Here is a 26,772-nt window from a genome sequence, read left to right on the forward strand (position 1 = left end):
AAAATGGCATTCCTATTCTTCCATGCAAGACAACATTATTCATTACTGGTAAATAACATTTTAAATAAGTTCTACTGAATGGCCATCATTTTCTTTCTTGAGAAATATTTGTATTTTATAGCAATCTGACACCTATTGTGTCAGGGCGTGTAATAAGTTCATAATAGCTATATAATATCACAGAATGTTTCTTAATTTCCCTTTAATTGCAAAATATGCTGCATAATCTTACTTGCTTATTTTCCTAATTGCCTTTCCTTGTGAAAACATTTGGTTGATCTAGTGCTTAATTTGGCCCTTCTTTGCTCTTTAGTTCCAGTAGCCATGAGTGTGTAGCATAAATTTTATAAGTGATATGCCATAAACCACATAGAGAGATGCTCCATTCTGTAGTGGCTTCAGTCTCCTCCAGCAGCATCCATTTTACAGACACTCCCTTGAGAGGTCACTGCTCCTGTGTTCAGCCCTACTAGAACTCTCACCACAATCACTCTGTTGTTATACCTCCACTTACTTTTGTCCTTCTGTGAGGTTAGATGCATGCGATGGGGGAGGCATTGCAGGACGTGGACCCATATCACAGTCTAAAATGTTAATCTCAAACAGCATTACTTGCACCTTTACGTGGAGAGGCACAAGAACGGATTCCAAGTTCACTGTTCTCACTGCAAGCCTCAAACCCACTTTTTGGTTGCAAGCTCACCTTATTGTGCTCTTTATCCTACAGATCCAACAGGGTTTGTCTTCGATGTCCAGTCTAATACTGTGCTAGCCCAGGGTGGCTCCTATGAAAACATGAAGGAGAAGGTAAGATGTGAATCTCTGCTTGCCAAGAATTCAGATATAACTATGTCATGTGGGATTTGTTAAGCACAAAGTCTGCCAATGCTGTAGCCTTTTGACACCAAGTGTTTGTGTCATAATAGTTTGTGCATCTTGTGTTCGCGTGGTAGTATTTTTGTCCTATGTCCCTCTGCTCCAATATCTGTCCCTCTTTCCTGATGGTGGTCTCTCCCTGGCCAAATATGCGTGTCTCATGTGGTGTCAGCACCTCTCCGTGCCGGGAAGTAAGACAAAAATGCACACTCCTTTCACCAGTAGGCATGATGTTGCCTTTAACATCTAAGACCCGACACTGGGTCTCAAAATGAGCTCCACCGGCCTCAACTATTATTAGAACATAGTCCAAAGTTTGTGTTCTAGTAGTGTACTGAGAGCCCAAGGGTGCCTTATGAGTGTTCAGATGATACAGTATTTAGCACAGAGTAATGCAAAGGAAATGCAGTTTCACTAAAAAGTTCAGAAATAAACATTGTATTCTGTGTTTACAGTATATTGTGGTGCACATTTATGGTGAAATGGAGATCCTGAAAAGGGCTTCAACCTGTGTAGAAATACGAAACACAAAAATAGCATATGAAAACGTAGGCTATAAAATATTTAGCTTTTGTGCTTATTTAGTAATAAGTGGCCTGCGGGTCATTGCTTTAGGTTTAGGTTTTACGTCTCCAAAATAAATATTTGCATATGAAATGAAGCACATATAGAAGTAGGCTGAAGAATTTATAAAAGAATACTCATTTTCTGTTGCTTTTCGAAAAGCTGTTTTTGCGTAAGTGGCTTGAATCCTGGTTTCTAACTTCTGGAGGTGTCTCTGAATAATGTTACGTTTTGGACCATATTGCTAGGCAAGCACCTATCTTCAAAACATTGTTCATAACTGTCCCGTCTTCTACTAGCTCAGAAGATGTGTGTTTTCTCCTGAAACACGAGGAAAAGCACAGGAACGATCTTTGCTCTGGATTTAAGCCAAAATTGCAGAGGCATCTCTGAGGCCGAGTAGTAGCTGGAATGTTCTGAAATTATTTGGAATGAAAACCCATTCAGCAAGCCTGTTAGCTTGTCCACTTCAGGGTTTTTCTGCAAAGCTTATCTCACCTTGTTTCCTCATAGCTGTGGAATTACTGGACGATCCAGTCACACCTTGACTTGTCTTTTATGCCTTAAGATACTGTCTGGTTGTAGGTCCTGGAGTCCCCTGCTGTCACCACTTTACATCCTTCAGAGTTGTTGGTATGATATGAGAACAAATATAAATATTTACCTTTCGGTCTAATAACTTGGTGGAAGAGACTCCCCATGTCTCTATACTTATTTCTACTCCAACTCAACACCTGTGAACATTCATCTATGAAGCCGGTTGGAAAACAATTCCATAACTTCAACAGTAGTGTTGCCTATGACGACTTCCTGGTAGCCTAGTAGCACTCCAAGAAAGGCCAGAGGGTGACTGTTGCCACATGATATTTCAGAAGGCTTTTGGAGTGAGGTGCTCGGACCGAAGGGGCTGAAGCAGGGTGCTTTTCTAGTTCAGCCCTCTGCCTCAATCTCTCTGTCTCTGTCATGTAATCTCGTCTTCTCTTCTTTCTCCATCCTTCTTCCCATGATCGTCCTCATGAGAGGTCGCATAGCCCACCCAACAAAATATTATTTCTTGATTCCAGTTATTACTACATATGATTCCTCATCCTGTGGAGCTATCCACATGTTCTGCTCAAAAACACATTGAGCTTCACTTGTCCTTTGATAGAGCCTGTTCCCAAACATCTGCTGTTGCCAGTTCAATCCCCCGTGCACCAGGACTTTGCTTGTTCTATTGTGCTTTACTTAACTTTTCTTTGTGTTTGAGGATTGTCGAAACAAACTTGAGGTGCGCTTTCTCTTCCAGATCACAGCAGTGCGTGCAGTGGTCCCAAACAGGAGCAACAATGAAATTATCTTAGTCCTGCAGCATTTTGACAACTCTGTGGACCGGGCAGTGCAGGCTTTCATGGAAGGTAACGTTGCAAACTTTGGGGGCTCTAGGGAAGAGTTGGGAGTTTTGGGGGCCACCATGAAGTGTTTGAGAGTTTTTAGGGCTGTGAGGTGTTGAGGATATTTTTATGGTTTTTAAGGGGAATGCCTGGAGCTTTGGGGAAAATAAGGTTATGATCCATATTTTTGTCCTGTAATGATGGGAGATATATTAAGGTGCGGATGTAACCTTGAGAAACTGAAGTACAACGGGAGCTTCAGTGTGGTGAGAGAAGAAAGGGAGCTTTGTGGCAATGAGGTGTGCTTTTGGGTTTTGAGGAAATGGGAGGTTTTAGGCTGCGAGGTAAGAATGGAAGCTTGGGGCAGTCAATCAATCAATCAATTCATCTTTATTCGATCATGTAAAAAGATCATACAAGCACACATAAATAATTCACACAAAAATTATTTCGAAATTCTATCTTTTAAAATTACAAATATTTCATCACAAGTAAGATGAAGATACATAAAAAATGTTAAAAAGAGAGAACCATTTCATATACTCAATCTAGATACTTGTATTATTGTTTTACAGACTCGGTGATCTACGCGCTGTCCCTTTCCTCTTCCTCATGCAAGCCCATAGAAATCACGCAACTGAATAACAGACCAATGGATCAGGGCGTGTTTTTAGGAAGTATAATGCTACCTGACACTGCTTAAAGTTAATTTTCTTTAAAATTGGTTTGAGGTGGACATTCCTTTCCTTCTCATATAGGCTGCAGAATAAAATTATATGCAATTTTGTTTGAGATGATAGGTTATCGCATGGACACGCACTTAAGTCGGCGAGATTGTATGTTTTTTCGGGATAACCTAACATGAGGGGAATCAGGTTATTGCGAAACCTCAATAATATAAATCTGTGTTGCATCCTATTTACATTTACTAGATAAGTGAAACCTCCTTCAGTTATTGGCGGGTTAAGGCCATATGCCCGGGCTGCATATTTCTCTTTACAGTGTTCCTTGCGCTTGTAGTCAGCCATCAACATGAACATATCGCAACAACACAAATTATTCCCTGAGCAAAATCAAATTATGTGTCTTTGCAATACAATACAAATCCAATTCCGAAATAAGAGTATGATGACGTTTCAGGAGAATAATAAACAAAAGTCTTTATTTCCAAGTTCCGAGATTATTTCCAAGACTTGTTAATTCACAGTTCCGTCAGATCATAGAACCCATCCTTTTGAAAACAGCCAACACGTGTTTCGTCAATGGTAAATTGCCAAATGACTTCCTCAGGGCTTATACGAAGAATGTAATATGCACACCATTCGCTTCCATAAAATCCAAGGAAAGGGAAGTTCCCACGAAAATCTAGCTCCTATAATCAGTTCTGTTTTATCCAAGATATCCAACTTCAGAATATATCATGAAGACTTCCCATCAGTAGTAATCTCCCGTAACGGGACAAAGAAACGCAGCGTATCCTGCCGACAAGTATTTTGGCGTGTTGAACATATCGCTAACCCTTTGTTTAGAAACCTTCCTACAGGCTACGGGGTCTTTAAAGAGTTCTTGGAGACCAATCTCCCTTAAGGCTGACTCTACATAGCTAAGCCATCTAGACCTTTTCCACTTGTCCATTTCTAGGCAGCTCCTTAATATTAATTGATTCAGTGGAACTGTGTATCTCCTCCAGATTGAATGCCAGAGGAGAAGAGCTGTATGTAGTCCAAAATGTAAGGGAGGTCCAATTCCAAATGTAAAATACCATTTGTAAAGGAAGGAGGTAATCCCATTACAGATTTGAAGAATATATTCTCAGTAGTTTGTAGTGGTGTCGATGCAACCATACCCCAAACCCCCGCTCCATAGGTCGCTGCTGCTTTACCTCCAGCTTGGTAAATGTTTTTTATCGGTAATAAGGGTTTGGCACCCAACTTTCTAGCAAAGGATTTTATGGCAACAATACCCCTCTCCATCACCATCTTTCTCCCCTCCATCAGTTTTGCCCACAACAGATCTTTATCAAAAAGAATGCCCAAGTAGGGGAAAGAGTCCATTACCTCAATTTTTTTCATGTCCGCACTAAAGTGCAGTACCTTTTCTTTTTTTTGTAGCCCCTGCTATTAATACAAAAGACTTAGTTTGGTTCACTCTCAACTGAAGTGAATCCATGAAGGAGACATACGCTGTTATCAGCCTTTGTAGCCCCACCCCTGTTCTGGCGATTAAAACCGCGTCGTCTGCGTAAGCCAGTAGTGGTAGCATTTGATTTTCAAAAAAGGGGCCATCCCTAGTCGTCACTGTAAGTGCTTTTTCTACTCCATTTGTGTACAGAGAGAAAAGGAAAGGAGCCAGTACACAACCCTGCCTTACTCCTCAGGAGATTTTGAAAGAGCGTGTACAATCTCAAGTTTTGGTGTAATACACTGATGCCGTCGCATTTGCGTACGACTGCCTAACAAAATTTAGAATAGCAGGTTCGACTCCCATCATCTCCATTATGGACCATAGCTTGTCATGGACCACGCAGTCGAACGCTGCGCTTATGTCCATGAAAGCCATGTATAATTTCCCCTCCTTCATTCTTGTGTATTTTTCTATGATCAGTGCTAAATTCAAGCACTGATCTACAGTACCCCTTCACTGCCGGAAACCATACTGGGCCTGGATCAAGATCTTATTTTCTCTAGCCCACACCTCTTGAAAAAAGTCTATTGGGACCCTGTCAGATCCTGGGGCCTTTCCCAAGCTACATGAGTCCAGCCCCACTTTTACTTTGATCAATGAAAATCATAAGGGCGCATAGTGTATCTCCTGCATTGCTTCATATTGGGTTGTTATACCAGAATTTAAAGAGAAAATATGAGATACCCATGCCTCCTCTTCGACATTTGTATCCAATGATGAATTGTTGGGGCTCTTAAAATATGGCGCATTTACCAGCTTCCAGAAATCAGAGAAGTTTCCAGAGCTGGCTGCCATATTCAGATTGTCCCATAGGTCCTCCCTGATTTCCTTTTCTCTAGATTTCCTTGCTTATATAAGGCCCGCAATGTTCTTATTTGATCATAATTTCTGGGCTTAGCCTTTAAGGCATGTAACAAAGCCTTCCTAGCTTTTGTGCAAATAGGATCGAACCAGCTCCTATCTTTGTCACTCTTTGATGCTTTTGTTTTTGTTAGGGCTGTTTTTATATTTTTAAAGATGTTACAAAAAGCTGGTACAACTTCCATTGCTTTGGCTTCTGTGTCTAAACATAGTTGTATATCATCTTGTGTATTTACTATGATTTTTGGAACCTACTAGATTTTATCAATGTGTGCCCATTTTAGCTGTACCCCATTTTTCCTAGCCACAATTGGTGTTTCAACAGTACTGCACTGTTGTCTCTCAGGTGCTAATATCTTGAGTTCCATTGAAACTATGGCGTGGTCACTAAAACTCGTAAAGGAAGTGCCTACCCTGATCACCCTTTCGATAAGAGGAACAGTCAGAAGTATATAATCAATCGTTGACCCCACCCCATTTTGTTAAAAAGTTTCCGGCAAGATATCTGTTTTGAGGTCTGGGTCAGAAATTATCTCCATATTTAACGAGGCTAATAGCTTATTTAAGCCATTACCATAGTCACTATGTAAAAAGTGATATATGGGATTTCTCCTCGGGTCCTCGAATCCACAGACAGGTAATATGTTATGATTACAGGGGTGTATATTGAAATCACCTAACCAAATGCTGTTTATATTTGAGGGCTTATTACTACTTACAATGTCAGAGATAGCTTTATCGACTTCCCCCACAATCGTATGCATTTTTGGGCCAAATCTGTTGTTATAAAGATTTATTGAAACCCATGTCCCTTCCTGTTGTATCTCCATTACCAAAATAAGAACATTTTGGTTTGGTTGTGAATTCATTTTTACTTTCACTGCTAAATCATTCCTGATTAGGGTCAGGATGCCCCCCTTTGCCCTCCCCGAAATAGATGGTGTTGCTTGGATCTGAAAGGATCTAAACCCATTGATAAATACTGGGTCCAGAGACCATGTTTCTTGGAAGCATACAATTTCCTGGTCCTGCCATATCTGTACCCAGTTAATATCAGTCAGTTTATGAACAATACCTGCCACCTTCCAGGAGGCTATATTCCATGCATATCTTTGTCTCTCCCGATGTATAACAAGTGGCTGTAGGCTCTCAATGTTAACCATAGTTGGGGGAGTTGGCTTTTATTGTTCCTTTGTGTGCATGTGTGTGCTGACCATAGTCAATCACAAGCGTCAAGGTCAAACAGGGGCGCATATCTATTCTCGAGCCTCCAATCCATTTTCCCGCTATTTCCCCAAGATAGGCCCTCTATCGGTCTTTCCTTAGGCTGTAGATGGCTCACAGATCTTAATGATGTAGGGGGTCTATAAAAGAAGCCCAATGGTAAGGCTATATGTGTTTCTAATGTGAGTATTACCCAGTTGCTCCAGGAGAAAGCCAACAACGAATTCACTTTTAAAATTTTAAACTACACAATCTCCCAGGAATTGTTTCCTAGCTGAGCCCACCCATGATACTCTTCTTGTCTGATTAACTGGGATGCAATATTTCTGCCTCTGGCCCCTACCGTACCCAAGTTTTGAGTTAGCCAATAAAGGGATTTGGACATTAATTGGGAAGTTGTTTCTGCTTGTCCCTCCCACAGAGGTGGCACATTCCCCAGCACTAAAACCAGGGGAGCAGCTGCTGGGGGTAAATGTAAGATCTGTTTTGTTAGTCAGGGCAAAGCTTCCTTTTTTCAGAGAACTATCATGTTTGCGCCACCCTGTCGATATATTATTTTGGCCTCTGGGAATTGTGTTAGAACTCACCACTTCTTGACTTGTATTATCACCCGTTTCTTTCGGGTTATTTGCAATAGGAGTCCTTATATTACCAGAGGCCAGGTGATTAACTATAACTGGGGCTGCCTTAGCGGAGATTCCCTGCCGATTATCTCTCGCCTGTTGGTCCCTATGCAATGTACCTGGAGGTAGATTAGCTCCAGACTTCTCCTGGGAGGTTGGGGACTTTCTTACTGTCCTTGGGGTATACTTTGTGAAAACTGCCTCTAATGCGTGAGAATTATCTTTAGTATAAGATTCTAAGGTAGTTAATTTCTCCTCTATCTGGCTTAATTTTTGTGAGATAGGGGTTAACATAGTGTAGACCAATGTTTCTAGTATCTGCCACATAGTTTGTCATCAGGGGGCATGTAGCAATGGTTCCTATTTCCATCTCAGTTGGTTCCTGCCGGGTTATTTCAGGTATTTGATCCCCCTCATAATTATTAGGTCTTGGGGCAGTCGTTTAGGATTAGATTTTGCAGTATGAATTTGGTATACATTCACTTACTTTACAGAATCTGCTTACTAGCAATTGGACCGTTCACTGTTTCAGTTTATGATAATATCCCATGCGGGCATAGACTATTATCAAGTCACTTGTGACATTAAGTGAAAACTCACAACACCATATTCACTTGGGACTGATATTTAGATTTGTGCCTGTGGAACACTTGATGGCTCAGATACACTTTCTGTGTGTCATTGAGAGCTATGAATAAGATTACCTTTGCTGGAGACTAAAACTTAGTTGAAGAAGGCTTGTGCCATCGGCTAAACTCTATGGCTTAAACAAAAATGACCCTTTTTTCACTTGCTTTAACTTTCCAGGTGTTATTCTGCGAAGCAAAGTAATGATAGGGCAGACAACACAAACACAGTGAGTTTCACCCTAAAACAGCCGTCATCACAGTCGCAATTGTTGTGGCATTGGTGCGTATAATGGAAGGTATTGCTTCCAGAGGCTCTAGGATTTTTTGTGGAACGCTTTCCAGCTCTATCATCAATGCCATTAAAGGTTTACATTAACATACCAGCCTAATGTATGCAATCAGTACCCTCCACCCAAAACTAGGAGGACATCTGCAGCATTCAATGAATTTGTGCATGCACCAAGTGCGTTGACCACAACTCTAATGGCTAATACCGAAAGCGAATTCCTGAAAAGCTACTTGATCCATTTGATTCTCAAACTAAGGTCCGTGAAAAAGAGTCCTCTTACTCCAAAATAGCCTTGGGGGCTTTTCTGTAATGAACCTCAACCTCCTTGGGAGGCTTATCTTGACTTCAAGCAAGATCTCAGATTTGAGGAAATAATCCCATAAATAACACCTACTCTTTTGACACAGCCTTCCTTGGATTCAACAAACTGTTGAAATTGGCATTAAAAGGAAACAGACCGTCAGTGTGAAAAGAACTATAAATGTAATTAGCTCAATTGATGACTGACCTCAAATATTCAACGTCGAACAATCACCCAATATCAAAGCATTCTCTCCTCTGTCTACGTTTATCAGCATGGTAGTGAAGGCTAGAGAACTCAGTTTCAAATTTCACCACTGGATATCTGCTAGTGGGCAACTCTCTCATTCACAAAGCATCATCGAGTTGCACCAGATTATTGGCATTTGTAACAATCGGCAGAACCTTTCTGGTGAGGGCAGTAGAACCAGCCTATATTATATAATAGCCACTTCATTCCTCCAGTGCTGGCGTGTTTCATGGAAACAGGTAGTCATAAGTTTACTCACCTGCAACTCTTTGGCTTTTTAGCACTCACACCAGAGAAGTACAAGTCTGTGCCACAAGACCCACACACTGAAGTGAAATACTGACCGTGGCTGCAGGTGGTCTGTTATCCCAAGGTTCATGTCTGTTATCCCAAGGTTCATGTCTGTGATCCTCTTAATAAAAGCGAAGAAAAGGGAAACTTAGGAAAGAAAATTCTGTAATACTTATTCCTTATCCCTGGAATCTCCTAAGAGCCTTTTACCTTTCTTCAGTAACAGGCAGTAAAATAAGATGGCTTTGCTGAATGACTTTATTTCTGTGGCTAAAAATGAGCAACCAGCAGCTTCAAGGCAGTACTAAATAGAGGTGACAGTGCTAGTAGGCTGGTTGCTGTGGCCACCATGTCACAAATGCATGCACGACTAATTGATTTGAGGTCTGTGTAAGAAAGTGGCTCTGTATATACTGCACCAAAGTAAGGTTCAGTGTGTACAGAGTCCAACAGTCCCCAGAGGTTTGGCAGAGGTTAAAGTTAGATATAACCTTACTCTCTAAAGTAATAGCTTGGTCGAGCAGTAAGGCAGTATCGGAGGACAGTGTAAAGCATTTGTTGTACACACTCAGTCAGCAAATGGTCTCACACACTCAAGATCTGCACTCTAGGCCAATTGGTTTGTATGTAAAAATATATTGTTGTTTTATTTTAGAACCACAAGTGGGTATAAAAAAACTTTCTCAGAATGAGATGCTATAGTTGAACACTTTCAATAAACAATAGACTTTTCAATGCAATAGATACAGTTGTTGCAATATGCAACACAATCCTAACACAATAATAACATTGAGCTCAATGGGAATTTTAAGCAAACCGTAATAACATTTACTTTACTTAGGTTTTTCTAACTCAGGGCTGGATCCTGGATTCAGCCCTGGTGCATCTCCTGAAAACAGTTGAAGGAAATCGTTTTTGTTATACAGGCGATTTTTAAGGAATATTTGTACGTTGCAAAAATCGACACTTAGAAGAATTTCTGTAAAAAACCAGGCAATGTTATCCTATGGAGGAAAGTTTGGTTATCGGAAAATCACAGTTGTAATTACTTTTTAGGGTCAGTGCTGGGCACCAAGATCCAGCACTGGGATCTCTCCTGGTAACAGGTTAGTAATTTCGTTTTAGTTGATCGAGTGATTTTTAGTGAATATTTTAAAGTTTCAAAACTCGACATTTGAAAGAATTTCCAAGTGAAAACCAGTCAATGTTACCCTATGGAGAAAATGCAAGTTATCGGCTTTCAGGTAAGTACTCGACTGGCAGAGTTAAGGTTCTGGGGTTAGACTCGGGGGTCTCCCAGGTTCAGGTAGGTACAGTAGTTACACCCTCAGCGGCACAGGGGCAGCCGGGTGCAGAGAGAGTAGGCCCAATGTTAGCCTATGGCGGGTAGGAGGCCTTTGATTGGTGGCTGCTAGCAGGCAGGTCACGCAGCTGTGGGAGCGGAGCTCCTGGTCACTTCCATAGAGCAAGTGGGGAAGTAGAATAGAACAGATGCTGCACTTCCAGGGGCACTCGGGCAGCTGGGTGCAGGGTGCTTTTGAGCCGTCGGGCGCTCAATGGATTTCAATGGGAAAGCTGCGTGACGAACAAAGGCTGCAAGCTCGGGGACAGAGGTTCTTCAGGTGCGACCACCACTTCGAGAAGTAAGTTGGGAAGCTGTAGGTTAGGTAGGCACCCAGGAGTGGGGCACAGGGGGCCGCAGGGCGCCGGGTGCATGGGCGTCTTTTGGCGTCAGGAAATCTTACCCTCTGCTGGTCGCGGTTGGGGAGGGTCCCAGGAGTTGAGGCTACAGGCCTCGTCAGGAGCATCAAGGAGGGTCCTTGGGTGCTGGATTCTTGGTCACAGTCGCCGGGAGGACGTCCTCATGGACTTTGTTCACTCAGGCACAGGCCGGGCTCGGCGGGATCAGAGTGTGCTGGATTCGCGGTTCCTGGCTGGAACCAGGGGTTGTTGCTGTTTGAGCAGAACCACTGCTCGTGAGAGTCCCAGTCTTTAGATGAGCAAGGCAGTCGGGTCCTCTGGGGTTTTTGAGGTTGCTAACCACTGGAGATGCCGGGGTTTAGCAGGAGCAGGTTCGAGGGATGACAGGCCAGTAGGGCTGGGGCCAAGTCAGTTGGTGTCATCCTCTTGTTAGCAGCTGCACGGCAGGACTTCTTTCTTCTTGTTCTTCTTTGTAGTTTCGGAATCGGCATCTGAGGAAGGAAGATTCAGGGTGCCCCTAAATACTACATTTAGGGGGCGTTACAGGTAGGGAAAGGTCAGGGACCAATGGTACCCTTTCCTGGGGTGAGTACACCCCCTATCCTGCCACTCTCCTGTGGGAGGGGGGTAGGAGCCTAGTCCTGATTGGCTAGGGCTCCCCATCCTCAAGATGGCGAGAGCCCGGAGTCGTTCTTCACCTCGCCTCCCCCACCTGAGGGGTGGGGTTGGCAGAGGCTGGCACGCCCCCTTCCCTCACTTGGGTTTTCCCGCCCGTCTTCCTGCCAGAGTGGGGGTCAGAACCGGTGGGGACCAGTAGCTGAGTACAGCAAGTGGTCTGGGGAGGCTCACAAAGGCGGTATGCCTTTGAAGCTTCCCCTGCCCATCCTGGGGGAGGAGGCCTAGCACCTCGCCCCAGGATGTGCATTGTTGCAGGCCCACGAGAGCGGATGGCTCTGTACCCAGGGGGGCAGCAACATGTCTGCTGGGTGGCAGCCTAGGCAGCCTCTAGTCAGGATGTGGGTTGTGGGTTAGTTTCAGGGGGCAACTCTAAGTTGCCCTCTGTCGTGCATTTTACATTAAATCCCACACTGGCATCAGTGTGGTTTTAATGTGCTGAGAAGTTTGAAACCAAATGACCGCTGCACTACGCTACGCGTGTTTGCACTGTGCTACGTGCAATTCGCGTAGTGCGAAGTAGCGCAAACTTAGCGTTGCGTAGTGCTTTGCCCAGGCTTAATCAAGACCAGCAAGTTCAAAGGCACAGACCTGATCTGGACCAACCCCCTGTAAAATATACCTAGATGAGAGATAATGTTGCATACGAGGCAGGAGTTGATGTTTCTAATAATTTGCCACCGGAATGCTGCCCTTAAGTGGCAATCCTAGTTAATGCCCCCCCCCCCCCCTTGCGGCCAGGCAAGAAGGAAACCCATGACACTCTAAAGAATAGAGTGGTACATTGGCTAGATAGGAATTGTGGGTGGCAGGAGCTGACCAGATACAATTAACGCGAAGAGTGAGCTGGATTGACTTCTTACGGAAGAATCTCAAAGGAGACTGTATAATTATTCATTTTAGAAATCCAAGCTGGGCAAGAAACACCCTAGATAGAGCAATCCCACCGATTCAGTTCTACCATAATATGCCATTACAACCTTTTGGTTTCTGCTATAGGCATCTAAGGTTGACCCAATACAGGGAAGATGGGTCTGGTCGTCTACGTATGACCCCAGATTTCAAAATCCATCCCCCATTTGTATTGCTGGTCTCGAATAGATAGCAAGCCCCGAGTACCCTGCAAGATAATGATTGACAAGAAGTCGACTACCCCCTCAGTGCTTGGACCTTTCCGCTAAAGATGGGAAAGTTGACAATGCTGGGGTGTATCTAGACGCCATTGCCTCTCCTGATAAAGATTTGGTAACTGTCTCCACAAATATCGAGTGCACCCCCACAAATATCGAGAGCACCCCCTTAGCTATTTTTAACCAAAATTAGGATAAGGAAAGCGAGTGTGAGTCCTCTACTGTTAACTCAGAGATTGAAGTAGAAAATGGACATAAAATTGCAACTTGGAATAATGCTGGTCTAATAAGTAAACTGGATTCTTTGGGATGGAGAGATTTTATCAATGAACTAGACGCGATTTGCTTACAAGAAACTTGGTGCATTGACCCTATCCATATAGAAGGATTCTCCTCGCACTGTTTACAGGCGGTACCATTTCCTACTGAAAGAGCAAAAGGGGGGCTCCTGATCCTTGTCTCAAACTAGTTAATGGTAATTGTAAAGAGGGTTGTCACAATAGGAGCACACTCTCAATCATGTGGTTACAATGTAAAGATGGTAGAGATGTGGTTGTGGTTAATTATTATAATAATGTGTTTGACTCAACCCGTAGTAGTATTGTACTAGAGCTGGACATAGAGCTTGGTACATTGTTAAGCTTTATTAACAACATGATGGTACTTATTTAGGTCGGTGATTGTAATATTCAAATATGCCCTTTGTCAACTACTCAAGTATGTGGGGTTCAGAACGTAGAGGGTGATTATGTTCATTTCCCACACAATGATTATGGAGACGCCCTGAACTCAATGATTGCCAAGTATGATTTAGAATTGTTAGTGTGGTCGTGATATAAAAGGTGACCTTATACCAACTTTTTTAGGTAGAAATGCTGTATCTATTCATCATGTGTTAATTTCATCTAGTGCTAGCTATATGTGTTTTCTATCCACAGGTTGCACAGCTAGCACTAAGCGATCACAACTGTATTATAATGACAGTCCCCTTCTGGGGTACAAAAGCTGTAGTCCATCCAAGTACCATAGCTAATATTGCCCCATTTAGATCTAACGGGCCCGTATTAAGCGGGAGGAGGTGGAACCCCAAAGATTTTTGCATGAAATTGTTATAAATTGTGGCGTGGAGATTTTTTATTGCCTGAATGATATTGTTAGCTACAATGAGTTGATAGCTAATTTAATCAAAATTAATACTATTATTGATAGAATTCTGACTGCTCCTTTTAGGGAAAAAATAGGCATTGTAGAGGGACTATACCTGCACCCATGCTCTAAATAAACTTAAGCAGACCTTACACTGCAAACCAGGAGACAATGCACGGATTAAAAATCTATGGTTTAATTATAAATCTGTACTTAAGGCGAGGAAAAAGGAGCTGTAAGAGCTAGCTGGGGATAAGCTATCCATGGCAGCAGATAAGCTAATAATACGTTATTTTGGGAAACAGTGAATTCGCAATTTTTAAAGTATGATTCATTCCCTGAATTGCTATCCCATGTTACATGTGAAGCGTGGGTGTCGCATTTCTTAAGTATTTTAAATCCATCCGATTATGAAGCATCTAGGGCATTAAGTGTAACACAGAGTAATTAGCCCGCTTCACCACTAAATATCACAACTGAAAGGTTCAGATGGTTAAAGGGAAACAGGAGGGGGCCCGGATAGGGTCCCAGTAGATGTATACAAAGCTGCAACAGATTTATGGGGTCCCATTCTTACCAGGGTTTTTAATACACCTGCGACAGAGAATGTACCTCCCTCGTGGGGTCAATCTGTTGTTATTCCTATTTATAAGAAAGGCAATAAGTCAGAAGCAAAAAATTACCACCCCATATCGCTCCTAGATTCGTCAGTAAAGGTGATGAGTAAAGTATTATTAGTGATATTAGAAGAGTGGGCAAATGAGATACTCTCCCCAGCGCAGTATGGTTTTAGGAAAGTGTTGGGGACCATAGAGCAGTGCATCATTTTGAAATTACTAATAGGCAAATATAAGTGCGCCAAAGAAGGGAGATTATATCTTTGCTTTGCAGATCTTAGCAGCGCTTTTGATCTTCTTGACCGCACAATTCTTTGGTCGACTTTACTTAACCTTGGCGCGCCTAAAACGATCATCTGTTTCCTTGCAAGGGTTTATGAGATGTTATGATGCAAGGTGCGATATGGGCAGCGGGGCGAGTGTATTCGCCAAGGCTGCGTCATCGCCTCACTCCTTTTTTTGTTATATATAAATGAGGTAGACAAAGTTTCGAATTGGTCCAGGTTATGTACCGGTGCTGCTCTATGCAAACAATGCTGTGTTGCTTTCTAGAACCCCGGTAGGCCTACAAAGATTAATTGATAATTTCAGAAAGTTTATTGCTGCATGGAAACTGCAAATTAACAAAACAAAAACTTTTATTATGATATGCGGTCCTAAACCAAAGAAATGTAAAACTTTTTTTATTTTGATAGCACCCCTGTAGAAACTGTTAACACTTTCTGCTACCTGGGAGTAACCTTCTCGGGCAGTGGGAATTGGACACATGAAATAACCAAAGTTTGATCTAAGATGATTAAGAGCGCTTATGTTTTTTTTTTATTTGCATCAAAATTAGGCAATCGCCTGATCAAGGAAATGTTGGCAATATGTAAGGCCAGATTTGTTGCCACTGCCCTATATGGTGCAGGGGTGTGGGGCCATAACTGTAGCCAGATACTGCAGCGAGAAGAAAACTCCTTTTTCAAACTTCTCTTAAGTTTAACCCCAGCAGCGTCCCTGAAGTAATACACCAAGAAGTTGGATTAGTATACTTAGCCGATTTGATTGCCATGCGGCCGCTGTTGTTGTGGAGATCTATCTGGGCCAAAGGTTAAATGAACTTAACAAAATCAATCATTAAGGACTGCCTCCCCCGGATAAAAAATGGTGTATTCCTTGGTTGAAATATATTAGTGATACATATAGTAAAATATTTAAGTTAAACATTAAAATGAACCCGGGCATGTGATTACTTTAACTAAACAGGAAATTAAGGATGCATTTTTGACTTATAAAACAGAGGCCCTTATGAGAGTGGTAGGGAAAAAAATCAACTTTTATATTTCACCAAACAAGCGAATCTAGGAAGGGAGTCCAAGATTATCTGACTTAGGTTACTAAGCCTACACATCGTTTTGTATTGATTAGGCTGAGACTAGGAATAGTACACCATTTAGTCAGTTTTCATGTGATGAAAATGTGCCCCCTAGATTCTACCCCCTGATCATGTGACAGGTAAACTAAGCAAAGCACAATGCACCTTATGCTCTTTTGTAATTTTTATCTGTATTTTAGGTGTTATTTTTTTAAACCACTTTTTATAAAATACAATGGGAGAACCATAAAGCTGCTATGAAATTACTCCTTGCCCTTGGTGATCCTGGGATATGTTTTAATGTTGAGTTATTTATTCTAAAAGCAATTAATATAAGAAAAGGCATTGTCTTCTGATAATTGATCAACATGTATTTGATATGGAGTGTTTTATGTATAACTGTGAATCCTTTTTTTTTTTTTTAAGGGGCTGTTTTTAGAACTATATTTTAAACTTGTAATTGCTTTTATGGTTGTTTGTACATGCTGAATAAAGCTTAAATTGAATTCAATTGAACAAGGTGTCTAGAAAAAAAAGTGAAACAAATAAAAAACCCTAAATGAGCTGTCTGCGTAGGCATGACATTGTTGGCATTAGACCAGTAAAAGGAAGGTGGCCCTGCAGGCAGAGCACATCCTAGCGGAAGAAATTGGTTAATTCAAAATGTACAACACTGCCACAAATGGAAGATAAAAGAAGCCATATGGGACCTTTTCACACATTGGGGAGTCCTGAGTGTGTGTTCTTGTTTGTGAAAACAGAACGCAAGACATTCCACCCTGGTGCCCATGTAGAGGTTCACTGCAAGCGGTGACAAGAATTTGCCTGCATCTTTCCACTGAACTCTATGACCGCACATGTGTTGCGCAAGGCAAGGTGAGAGAATTATAACTATCTCTATTATTTTATCTTGGATGAGTTTGCTTGGTTTTCACTGGTGTTTCCTGTATCAACTTGTCCACAGATTAAAATGCATTTGAAAAAGCATACATCAGTGTGCTGCCTCCCAATCTGGTGGGCACAGCACCATGGCCCCTGAAGTCCTAGTTTGAACAATTAATTTACCCACCAATTGTATGCAAACACCCAAGTTAGCTAGAATCCCCTAAAATTAACCATATTCATAACTGACTGAAAAGAGTATCATCACTGCTGGGCAAGGCTTTCTGTGTATTAGATCACAAATTGCCATAAAAGGGGCCGGCACATCCCTCAGTCTGGGGAAAGTGTGTTATCTTGAAGGCAGCGCATAACAAACATTTGCAATGAAATAGGATTTGCATTTACGCAAGACCTATTGCTTTTCAAATGGTAGTGATCGCGGACAACGTGAGTGCGAAGGCACGGTAGGCATCACTACAACGGAAGAGATGGCGGGGTGTTATTTGAAGGCATGGACAACGTGAGGACGCTAGACATGGAGAATGGGAGGGGGGAGAAGACACAGACAATGGGAGGGAGGGGGTGTGTAAAGAAGGCACAAAAGCACGCCGTGCCTGCAGTAGGACAGCTGCCATTGTCAAAGTAAATAGTGCACACCCACTAGATATAGCATGCTGTGTTAGGAGCGAAGTAAAAGGTCCACTCCTTATGAGAGCTAACAAATGGAGACAGGGTGGTACAGAGGCAGGACTAACAAGCCTCATAATGAATCGTAAGCCAGCGTTTACCAAGGACATTGACACCAGCCAATTACAATAATGGGAGGAGAGTGTGTGAGGCTTCCACAACATGCTCGACTACTGCATGCCTTGCAGAGCGAGTCAGCACATGCGCACTGCCACTAGGCTCGACCTAAAAAGTATGTATGAGAACCATAGCTCTATATTATACCTAATGTATTTGTCATATGCATTCTTGAAAGGATTGAAGCGAGAATTACGTCTAGTGAGACACCTAGCTACCAATTGAAAGCTTAATGTGGTGCCATCCAAATTATCATGATCTGCTTTTCAGCCCACATATCAGTGCGATAGAAAGCTCCAACCCATTTCATCAGCACATAGTTATCATTAAGTAAACTGGTATCAGTAACAAACACTTCATTTCTACCAAATGTCAAATCTGAATTTTACATTAACTAGACACTTTAGTTATCGCGTTTCTTCCTAAAGTCGCAAATTTTCATGCGAAGCAGCTTAAATTCTCTATAGGACAGAAGGGCATAAAGAGGTAATGGTGAAATGAGGACCAATATTTGAAACACTTCACATCTGTCTGTGATATTTAAACACACAACTTAAGAGGATGAAACCTACCTAAAGCAAGTTTAGCATGATTGATTGTACTGTGCTGTTAGTGAGCAGATAAATGAGTATCACAGTTTACTGCAGCACACTTCACAAGATGAAATGAAGAAATAGTAGCATTCATAGGGAGCATATGACGCACAATGGGTATATACTGCTACATAGCAAGGCTGTTACGTAGCATTCACTACACATCTTTATTAAGCATTTGTGTCTGAGCTCTGAAGCCTGACACATTTTCATGTGAGGCAGTAGGTAGCATTGAGAAATAGATTTTTAACTGCTTTTGACTCGTACTCTCTCCTTTAAAATGTAATACTCACTACATGAATGTCTGGACTAGATTCATATGTGTTTATTTTGTAAAGGTGTCCATTTCAAGGTGGCTTATTGGCACTGTCAGACATTTATAAGAAGAGATTAAGGACCAGCTAAGGAATAGCCGGTACATAGCCAGGGTTTAGTTGGTGACTAAACAGATGATTGTCTTGATTGCACCTCATAAGTATGTGGACTCAGAAAGCCAAGCCACTAGTTTGAGCTTTTCAGAAAGTGCAGTTTTTAGATAGGTTCACGCTTGTGGACAAGAGGTCCCAACTAGAAATTATCTATTAGAACTTTTCAGTCAAAATGAAAGGCCAGTGTCTGAGAGTTCAGTATGAACAGTATATGGACCAAAACTGATATATTGCAGAACTGTGAGGAAGTAATGGCATGACAGAAAGGCGAGCTGTGCAATTTTGGTTGTTAGTGGCTATAAATGTGCAGCATTCTGGCTCTATGTTGTCTCAGAAAACACAACCCTGCCCGCCAAACCACAATATTAGATGAGATTGCAAGGGTTAAGCTGAACTCAAGCAACCTCTTAACAAGACAATCTGTAGATGCCACTGAATCATGGGGATTTTTGGAATTCAGATTTCAGGAGGTCTAATTAGACCCTCCCTCAGGTCAACAATAACTTGATTATTTATTTTTTGAATAATTTTAAATGGCAGACCAGTTTTCAAAATTATGCGTTTGTGAATTTAGAGCATACCGAGTTGTTATGCTACAGTTACAGGTAAGTAATATTTTCGTCACTGAGAGCGACTGTGTAAATGTATAGTTTCTCCAGGGAATTCAAAATAGTGGCTCCCAGCTGCTATTGAGGAGAACAGAAAGTAGCTTTGGGAATGGTGGGGATGTTGGCTCTGGATTAGCATTGGTGGAAGGCATGGTAGCTCTGGGGTGCAGTGGAGGTAAGGATGATGGCTCCAAGGTGTCTGTTGGTGATTGGTATTGTACCGTTCAAGGGTGGTGATGGTGGCCCTGAGGATGAAGTGGGTTAAGGTTGTTGGGTGGAGGTGGCTTTGGGAAAACGGTTTAGTCACCCAGGATAGGCACTGTAGGAGAGAAGGGGGTTGCTCTGAGGGCAATGATGGTGTGATTGTCTGTGGACAGGACTTTCTAGGACTTCTAAAACGTAGCCGTGCAATGGGTGGGCATTCTTGAGAGGTGCAGTCCCTGGGAGGCAATGAACCGTGCTATACGTTGCTTCTTGATCCCAGATATTACCAATGCTACACTGTTTTCTTTTTTTAGGCAGTGCCGTTGACGTGCTTAAGGAATGGAAAGTGAACAGCAAAAAAAAGGTACTGTTGTATTCAAGCTAATTCCTTCATCCTGATTTGTTTCTTTTTCAAGGCGTCTTAAAGGATTATTTGGAGTGGTCAAACAAGCCTTCTTATTGGTAGTCAACTTGTGCAAGCCACAGTTTGTGAAACGTTTCCTAGTATGCCCCAAAGCTGATGTTCATGACCTGTGCTGGTAATAGCGTTTGATGACTCTGGGGCCTTTGTGATAGCGGTATTGCTAAAATGCAGTATTTGTATTGTCTATGCTGTATCATGACAGTGCTGCATACAGACACTATAAATAACAGTTTTAATAGCCACATCTCTTGTATTAATTTTACCAATCTAAAAAATATGAGAGACTGAGTTATCCCCAGGAAGCGACCAGTAGCGTATACAGGCAGAGATCTGCACGAGATAGGCAACCATGACTATAAATTCTGTGTTCAGCATGTCATGGCTGGTCTCCTAATGTCCTTTATTGTGTTCTGGAGTCTTCTGAGAGCAATTTAGAGCTACAAAGCTGTAATTGCCAATACCAAGGCTTTGTGTTTTAAGCAAAGGTTCACTCTTTAAAGCTATAGCAAGAGTGGTGTAGTGCAGTCAGACTGTGAGTGTACTAAAATAAAGATATAATGTACATCTGTATTCAAGGAAACTTGTGAGTGTGCAATACAACTGGCCAGTACTCAAGAGATTTTGCGCTCTAGGTACTTGTGATATCACAGTATTTATTTATTTATAAAGTTTTATATAGCGCGAACTTGACCCAAGAGGGTATCAGAGCGCTTTACATTTAGGATCATTGCGTTAACAGTTACAAGAGCATAGTAAGGTACAGTACACAAAAACAATGTTGCGAAAAACATAAACGTTGTTTGCACTTAGAGTTGCTCATCCCCTGCCTTGAGCACTTGTGATGCCAACTAGCCCTTACCTTGTACATCCTTAAAGCTACAGAACCCTTTTCTACTTGATATTTATTTTATTCAGTCCACATACACAGCACTTGTGATGTCATAGAAACGTTCCTCATGCACTGAAGTAGTTTCAGTACCCAATAGTGATGTCACAAATCCCTTCTCTTGCGTGCTGTTGGTGTAAACTAAGCCTTGTCATATGGAACCATAGTTTGTCTGTCCTTGTTTGTGCTTTCTTGATGCATCTCAAGAGTTTTTTAAATCTGAAAGCTATTTTCAACGTTACTATTTTACTATGTCTAACAGAAAATGCCTTTTTCATCTATATAAGACCTGTGGGAAGCAGAGAGTGCATGTGGATACCCACATAAGGACTGTATTTACTGTCTTCATCCCAAGCATGAGGTAAAAGAGTGCAAGATTTGTCATACCTTCTCCTCCAAAACCCTGAGGGACAGGGAAGGGAGGCTACTTCTGTGGCTTAAGAAAACAAAAGCTCAAAATCATCTTCTGAGAAGGATAGTGACACCTCTTCTAGGTCTCACAAAAGGGCTAGATCCTATGGTGGAGCATAAGAGGGGTCCAGAAAATCTGTGAAGACTTCTCACCAGCCTCACAGTTCCAAGTAAAAAAAGAGAAGCAAAAAGATTTCTCCTCAGAACTTCCTGGCCTGGCTCATCCACACCATCTGTTAAGGATAAAGATCATCCTCATACCTCCTTTACTGAGCCATCCACGAGGCATAAATCTTCTTTCTAATCCCTCTCGACAACGCCTTCACCGTTGATACTGAGATTGTCTACGACCATCAGTACTACCATCTCGTCATTGAGACCGAAAACGACAGCTGCCATCGGTGCTCTCATCTCGTCGATGCCTACATCTTCATCCCGGCAGATGCCTCAGTCGTCAACGAGCCTGTTGACGACAATGCCATCGACGATGGTCCCACCGACACTCCCGTCAGCGACAGCTTCGTCGACGATTGCTCTGTTGATGGTGGTGACCATAACACCAAAGAAGTACATCTACATCCCTCTGTCGACGCTCCCATCGACTGCAATTAAGGTTTCCATGGTCACCAGAACCTTCCTGAGTCCTGAAGTCACCTCATCCAGCAAAAGACTTGCCTCTACCTTCAAGTCACCTGCTGAACATTGTGGACTATGGTGACAACAGCGGTTTGTTTGGTGCAGCCCACAGTCCGTCAGAACTGTACGTTAAATGCCAGGAGGAAGATGAAGATTATGAGGAGGAAGCGCATTATTACCAGCATTACTATCCTCCAACTCCAAGACATTATCAGCCTTGTGGACACTTCAAACCCTCCACCTCAGCGGGATACTTCACATCTTTCTACTTCTTTGATACAGGACCTCCAGGCAATGCTTGCAGATTATCGGAGGTGTTTTCCGCAATCCCCTGATCAGCAGCCTGATGCCCCACCACAACCTGCCACCCCTCTTGCCCCAGCAAATCACCCTCTGCTAGCTACTACTAGAATGACTCCTAACTCCCATGTAGCAGCACCACCTAAAGATGATCCATCCTCATCAGATGATGAAAGAGTAGAGGGTAAGATTCTTGACTCACAGCCACCTTTGGATGATTGGGATGACTACGATTTACCAACACCGTCCCCACCTCTGCACCATCCTTCCAATTCCCCTACAGAAGATATCGGAGGCTTCCACTATTTGATGGACAGAGCGGCAACCAGATTTCATCTCACTATGTGGGTGAAACAGTCTGACTACTTCCTGTATGATTTCAAAGAGCATGCATGCAAATCAGTATGCTCTATACCAATCGTGGACTGCATATGGCAGGAAGGAGTCATGGTTATGAAGAACTCTGCCACGGTAGCGTCTGTCCTCCCTCACATTGACAAAAAATACAGGGCACCCAAAGATTCCCCTTCATGTTTAACAATACATCCCAATCCTGAATCAGTGATTTCTCCGGCAACACAAAGTTGGTCGAAGAACCCATCTACTCCCACTTCAGAACCACATGACAAGTACGGGCACCTTTTAAACAATATTGGCAAAAGATTTTCCACCATGTCTGCAATCAGTGTGTCCAGCCAACGCCCTGGCAATTCTAGGCCTTTATGACCGCCAAATGTGGTCTTATGATAGCTCCATAATCGACCTCAGCCCAGAGACTAAACTGTTGAAAACCAAGAATATCATACTAGAGGGCCTGTGCACTTCATGAAAAATAATGGATTGAGCTATAGACATCGCCCCCACAGGCTTCCGTTACCTGGCCAACACAGCTGTGCTAAGACGCCAAGGATGGCTCAAAGTGACCTCCTTTAGACCTGACGTCCAGTCTAAAATATTAGACATGGTATACGACAGAGACAGGCTATTTGTCAAGCATATTGATGATGCTCTGCTTGCCATTAATACAGAAATCGATACTGCCAAATCCCTCAGCACCATCCAATATCGTAAGGTGCATTTTTGAGGAGCTCCTGGACGCGGCTTCTCTTTTTACAGAGGTGGACTCCAGCACTCTCAGCAGTATGCATTCTACGAGCCCAAATACAGGCAGGGGTATCAACAACAGTGTTGCCGCCAATCCTCTACGGTGGTTTCTCCAAGCAAGGGCCTCGCAAAAGACCACCTTCTCAGAGCTGCGACATAGGCCACAAACAGTGCCCCTGTCCATTTACTAGATACGTCACCTTCCCATCCTGTAGGTGCGAACATATCTAAGTGCATAAATACAGTCCCTGACGCGATCACCTGAGGTTGACTATATCCTCGGTGGCAGAACAAGGGAACGGTTTGAGCTGCTCCGTATCCGTAGGAATTGTTGATTTATGTGACTAACCCGCAGTTTTAAAAATGCCTCATTGCTGACTTGCTTTTTAAATACTATTGCCGATTTGCACATTAAAATATTTTTTCTGATTTGCACATTGTGCTGGCACATAGGAACCAACCCCCAGTACGAGCTGTGTTCAATGCTCGGCGGGCAGGAAGGCCTCGCGCACCACTTCCGGCAGTAGCGCTTCAGACGCTCGGGGCAGCGGTCTAGTTGCTGCACCCGGCGTCGGAAGAGGTGCATAAATACAGTCCCTGACGCGATCACCTGAGGCTAACTATATCCTCGGTGGCAGAACAAGGGAACGGTTTGAGCTGCTCTGTATCCGTAGGAATTGTTGGTTTATGTGACTAACCCGCAGTTTTAAAAATACCTCATTGCTGATTTGCTTTTTAAATACTATTGCCGATTTGCACACGGAAAATATTTTATTATTATTGCTGACACTGCTTTTTAAATACTATTGCTGATTTGCACACTAAAATATTTTTGCTGATTTGCACATTGTGGTGGCACGTAGAAAACAACCCCCGGTACGAGCTGTGTTCAATGCTCGGCGGGCAGGAAGGACTCGTGCACCACTTCCGGCAGTAGCGCTTCAGATGCTCGGGGCAGCGGTCTAGTTGCTGCACCCGGCGTCGGAAGAGGTGCATAAATCAAACCCATGACGCGACCGCGCAGCGCCCTCGCCCGACCAGGGCCTGGGGCTAGAACCCCTAATCCTTGTCCCCCAGGACGCATTCGATACTCTGGATTGCAATTGCTGCAGCTCAAAAAATCCCTAGGGCCAACTGCCTCCATTCGTTACGACTAGATAGTCCCAAACCAAAATGCCCTCACTGCTGCTTCACATTCATTAACCACATCCCCCCCCCCCCCCCCCCCCTCTAGTCCGGCTTTTAATTTCTTCCTGCTAAACTGCAGATCCCTCCCTAAGCACTCCATGGAAATTTCGCTCTTTTTACAAGACTCCTCCCCCGAGGTGCTCTTTTTAACTGAAACATGGCTCTGCGCCATTTCCGATCCAGACATAGTACAATCACTGCCCCAGGGGTATGTGATCCAGAGAGTAGATAGGTCGCTAGGCAAAGGTGGGGGAATCGCGATTGTCTATAAGGACCACCTCACTTGCCGCCTACTTGGCAGCCCTCTCCAGGACTGCGAGAATGTCCACTTTTCCCTACAATTCTCCCCCCTTCTTTCACTCTCAGGCATTCTGATCTACCGTCCCCCGGGGGCAGTAGGCGCTTTTTGTAACTCCCTGGTGGAAACTGCCATCAATTTTGCTTGCACCTCTGCGAACTTCATGCTTCTCTGCGATCTTAATCTTAATTTCGACGATTATAGGTCCACAGTAGCAGTTGAACTAGCGAAAGACCTTGCTTCCATCCAGTTAGTGCAAAAGGTTCTCCTTCCTACACACTCGCAGGGACACTGCCTTGACCCAGTGTTCTCTAATCTGGAGACTCTCCAGGGAAAGGACCCTATCCCCATCCCCTGGTCCGACCACCATCTGGTGCCTCTCTCCTGGCACCCCCAAACTCCTACTCCCCAGTCCCTCCCCCTCGGATCCTTATCCGCCCCTGGTTCAAGCTTCCCCAGGAGAAGTGGATCTATGAACTTGGAAAGAACATACCTCAGTCTACTTCCTGCCCGGTGGCAATGTATAATAATTTCTGCAGTTGGATAGATGACTCTCTGAACTTCGCCCTCCCTAAGGCCCAGATTACTAAAAAGCCTGGCTCCATTAGATCGCCTTGGTACTCTGCTGAACTGCGCAATTTGAAACAGAGTTGCAAAACTTTAGAAAGAAGATGGATGAAAGATTTCGCGGCTGAAAGCAAGTTCATTTACAGGGAAGCTAAACGCAACTACAGAAAGGAATCGAGGAAAGTCCAGGCAGCCTATTACGAGGCAAAAATCCGGCAAGCGGCTAATTCCCCCAGAGAGACCTTTGCCATTATAAATATACTTCTTAAATGCCCAGCCCCCCCGTCCCGACGGACCCCCATGGAACTCGTTGTGAAAACCAGGCAGAGTTCTTTGATCACAAAATTCAGAACATTTTAAAAACCCTCCCTCCAATTGACCCTCCAGCGACGTGCTCCCCAACAGACCCCCCCTCTACCACTCACCGCCTGGAACGTTTTCCCCCTTTCTCCCTGGAAATGCTCCTGACGCTGCTGCCCACAGTAAAAAGTGGCTCACCAAGAGACCCGGCGCCTATGAACATCCTAACCAAAGCTGCTTCCGTCATCGGTCCTACAATCACCCAAACTATCAATGCCTCTCTCTGCACAGGAATAGTCCCCCCACTTTGGAAAGAAGCTATGGTTAAGACCCTTCTTAAAAAACCACACCTCGATTTCGCAGATTTGGGCAACTATCGCCCTATCTCCCTTCTACCTGGAATCTCAAAAATCACGGAGAAGTATGTAAATCACACCCTCTCCGAGTTCCTGGAAACCTCCAACCAGCTACATCCTTCCCAAACTGGCTTCCGGCCTAGGCAGAGCACGGAGACTGCATTGCTGGCGGTTGTGGAAGAAAGCAGGAAACTTTTAGATGCAGGAGGCGCGGCGGCCATCATCCTACTAGACCTGAGCGCGGCCTTTGACACGGTGAATCACCAGGTCCTGATCCATCGTCTTGGCAAGCTGGGAGTATCCGGAACAGCACTGAGATGGCTGCGCTCCTTCCTGGAAGGTCGCACATTCCAGGTTTTTGGGGAAGGCACGAGCTCCAAACCCCGGCCTCTCCAGTGTGGTGTACCACAAGGCTCGTCGCTGAGCCCGACGCTTTTCAACGCGTATATGGTTCCCTTGACATCAATTGTGGCCCCCTTCGGGATCCATATGGTCACCTATGCCGACGACACCCAACTGGTCGTAGCTCTAAACCAGTCCATACCATACTTCAAGACTCTGAAAGCTTATCTCACGGAAGTGGTAAACTGGATGGGGTCCTCCCACCTGAAACTAAATGGAGGAAAGACCGCAGTCATGACCCTGGGCAATTTTGACAATGCGGCACTCAGGACCATCTGGCCAGCATGCATG

The 26,772-nt window shown here is 43.5% G+C and overlaps 1 protein-coding gene across 4 annotated transcripts in view; it reads left to right on the top strand.

Annotated features, from left to right (window-relative positions):
* Window positions 1-26,772, top strand: part of SPATS2 (spermatogenesis associated serine rich 2) — a 432,511-nt gene that overhangs the window by 123,959 nt on the left and 281,780 nt on the right. For all 4 annotated transcript variants that reach the window (XM_085600260.1, XM_085600261.1, XM_085600259.1 and 1 more), the window contains 3 exons: window positions 728-807; window positions 2,729-2,837; window positions 19,924-19,973. In XM_085600260.1, the coding sequence (XP_085456386.1) occupies window positions 728-807; window positions 2,729-2,837; window positions 19,924-19,973 (239 nt within the window). The remainder of the gene's footprint in view (window positions 1-727; window positions 808-2,728; window positions 2,838-19,923; window positions 19,974-26,772) is intronic.

The sequence above is a fragment of the Triturus cristatus genome, chromosome 4_2 (genome assembly GCF_964204655.1).
Source record: "Triturus cristatus chromosome 4_2, aTriCri1.1, whole genome shotgun sequence".
Lineage (NCBI taxonomy): Eukaryota > Metazoa > Chordata > Amphibia > Caudata > Salamandridae > Triturus > Triturus cristatus.